The sequence below is a fragment of the Kryptolebias marmoratus genome, linkage group LG16 (genome assembly GCF_001649575.2).
Source record: "Kryptolebias marmoratus isolate JLee-2015 linkage group LG16, ASM164957v2, whole genome shotgun sequence".
NCBI lineage: Eukaryota > Metazoa > Chordata > Actinopteri > Cyprinodontiformes > Rivulidae > Kryptolebias > Kryptolebias marmoratus.
The window spans coordinates 2,861,337-2,864,488 of NC_051445.1; the positions used below are offsets into that span (position 1 = coordinate 2,861,337).

At 44.7% G+C, this 3,152-nt stretch overlaps 1 protein-coding gene across 3 annotated transcripts in view; it reads left to right on the forward strand.

The window, feature by feature from the left end:
* Positions 1–3,152, forward strand: part of LOC108243293 (glucocorticoid-induced transcript 1 protein) — a 30,981-nt gene that overhangs the window by 24,952 nt on the left and 2,877 nt on the right. For all 3 annotated transcript variants that reach the window (XM_017428628.3, XM_017428629.3, XM_017428630.3), the window contains exons 6-8: positions 336–473; positions 1,126–1,309; positions 2,742–2,862. In XM_017428628.3, the coding sequence (XP_017284117.1) occupies positions 336–473; positions 1,126–1,309; positions 2,742–2,862 (443 nt within the window). The remainder of the gene's footprint in view (positions 1–335; positions 474–1,125; positions 1,310–2,741; positions 2,863–3,152) is intronic.

Here is a 3,152-nt window from a genome sequence, read left to right on the forward strand (position 1 = left end):
CGCAAGTCCTTCGCAGGGACACATAGAGACAAACGAGACAAACAACCAATCACGCTCTCTCTCACACCTCGGGGATAATTTCGAGTCACCAGTTTTCGGTGTGTGGGAGGAAACCAGAGGAGACAGAACAGACGTTAACAATCTGTACGGGAAAAAAAAGTCCAGATTTAATTTCTGACTTCAGGAGATTTAAATTTCTTTTGGCTGCTCTTCGTCTGCAGTGAGCGTCAGGAAATACTCGGCAGAGGAAGGAATGATTTGTGTTTGAGTACAAATCATTTGATTTTTTTTTTTAACCTTTTTTTTTGTTTTTTCCTTTAATCTTGTCTTTCCAGCACAAAGGAACATCATCATCTTTGATGACCATCCCGCTGACTAAGTCCCTCATATGTCGGGTGCCAAGCAGTGTTGAAGCGATCAACCGTGAGCTGGAAAATGTGTTCATCAGGGACGACTGGGAGCACAACATGCAGGTACAAACGTGCGCACGCACCGCCGCTAGAGCTACGTTTGTTTCCCTAAAGTCACTGAAAAACTGTTAAACTGCAGATTTCTGCTATAAGTGTCTGACTGAATAAATGTCACAGAGTTGGGGAGAAAAAATTGGATTTGAGAAATTATAAAAGATCATTTATCGGTGTCTCTGTTTGTCTCAGTTGCTGCTTAACATAAATATTAGCAGCAGGTTTAACAGATTCAGCAATAAGAAACACAAAAACAAAGATTAGTTTAATAATTTTAGTCCAAACCAAACGTCATACTAATAACTATAAATGAAAATAACATGTTTAATTTATTACACATTAAAGTGATTTCCTACATGGATCTTCTCTCTGAATTATAATTCAGCTGCTTGGGGGTGAAGAGGACAGTAAATCTGCTCTGATATGAGGTTGTAAACCTTGGCAGAGCTGTGAGGATCCACACACACACACACACACACACACCTACAGATTTACAGCATTCTGCCGTGGAAAGCAGAACACGACTCCCATCATCTCCTCGTTAGATTCTCTACTTGCCCTTTTAGAGGCCAATCAGAGGGAACTTTACTCAAACAACCAATCATCCTGGGGAGGGATTATCGTTGAGTAATGAGCGTTAACGTGACCCCCCGCCTCACAGGCCATGGAGGTGGCGGACGGCCGCCGTGCCCCCTTCCCTCCTCATCGCCACAGCGGGGACACGCGTGACACGGACACTCAGGCGCCCTCGAGCGGCAAGTCGAGCCCGTCTCCCCGCCCCTGCAGCGCCGATCACCTCCACTCCCCCGATGGAAGTCCCTGTTCTGCTGAGGAAATCGATAAAGGTTCGTTTCGCAGTTTTGACCTCGCTCTCCAGCTTCTGGAGCATCACTGGAATTATAATACGGAAAATGAAGGAGGAGGGAATGTGCAGATTAATATTCCCAGTGACATAAAGTGTAGAAATATGTATTAATAACTAGATTTATTTAAAATGTAGACATGCTCCACACTAACATTTAGAGCTGTTTTAGTAGCTTTTATTTTAATTATGTTAATACAGATGGGTATGAATCTAACAGACAAAGAGACCCGTGAAAAGCGAGCACAACTCGTCACATCTGAGCCGGTGGTGCTGGTTTCCATCACCACATTTAAGGCCTTAATCTGAGCATCTTTTTGCTCCGGATAAAAGACGGTTCTGCATCTGAACCTGCAGCTTTTTAAAGGCTGGAGTCATCACAAGAAACGCGTCTTTAAGAAATGGTGCCTATTTGGGGGGGAGAAGAAGAAGAAATGAGATAAATGATGCAGATACTGAAGGTGTGACTGTTCAAGACTAGTTGGTGACTCGAAATTGCATGAAGATAGCTTTTCTGTCGCAGTTTCTCCGAATTCTCAGTATTTGCGAAAAACAGTCTGTGCAGCCGTGTTCTCTGAGGCTAAATTTTACAAAATCACAGCCTATTTTTTTGTGTGCACGGCTTGCAGTGATTCCCAACCCTGGTCCTGGAGGTCCACCCATCCTGCAGGGTTTCATTGTTTCTCTGCTCTTAGCAGCTCTTCAGGTTCTGCAGAAGCCTGTTAATCGAAGAAGAGAAACAGCTAAAACCTGCAGGATCATGTTCCTCCAGGGTTGGTGCACGTTGTTTCAGTGTCCACCTCCACTTTCCTCGACCCGCTTTGACTGTCCCCAATGATTGATTTAATTTACTGGAGTACACTGAAGATGGGCAGATTTGGACCAGTTTTATTTATTGTTCATCTTCGGTGTGGTTTTTAGACCTGGATATTCAGGGTTGTAGTCTGGAGTGTTTTCTGTCACAGAGGAGCTCATCTGAAGGTGTCAAAATGGCGCTCTAGTTCTCTAAAAGCAAATTAAGAAGGGCTCGAGATGCCTGCATCAGCTCGGCAGTACGATGGATCAGTGATTAGCACTGCTGCCTCACAGCAAGAAGGTCCAGGGTTCAAGCCCTGGGTTCGACCTGGAGTCTTTCTCGTGTTTGCGTGGGTCAGGATGTCTTCAGGCCTCCCAGGAAAAAAGAGATCTGTGGTCTCAGTGGGACCTGCCTGGTTAAATAAAGGTTAATAAAAAAACAACGACACAGTTGGAACTCGTGTGAGGAAACGGACAACCCTCATGAACGTTTTGAGACATTTTGTTCACCAGCTCCTCTCCTTCAGCTGCAGCCCAGTGAGCTGCTAACTTTACTTGAATGACCAAAACGTTCCTTTTTTCCACCGTTCCTCACTGCTCTGTTGTTTTCTTCCATCCAGACAGTGTCTGCAGTTCTCCTCTCCCCAAGTTCGCCCCTTCTCCCAAACCTAACAACAGCTACATGTTCAAACGGGAACCTCCGGAGGGATGTGAGAAGGTCAAAGTGTTCGACGAGTTTGTGTAAGTAATTGCACTAAATCAACCATTATACAGACCCTCCAGGATTTTGCGATGTTGCGATCGCAACTATTAACGCAAAATCAAGCAAACCCCGCGCAACTTTGTCCAAAACGCCGCAACTTTCCTGCAACTTTAACCCAATATTTATTGTTTCTAAAGTGATTCGCCACCGTTTCTGCGGTCTAGTCTCTTCTTTGTGGGTTTATGTAGCGTGGAATACAAAATAACCCCAAATAACTCAGGAAGAAGACACGTGACGTCACTTCCTGTTAACGTCAGAATGCCGGGAG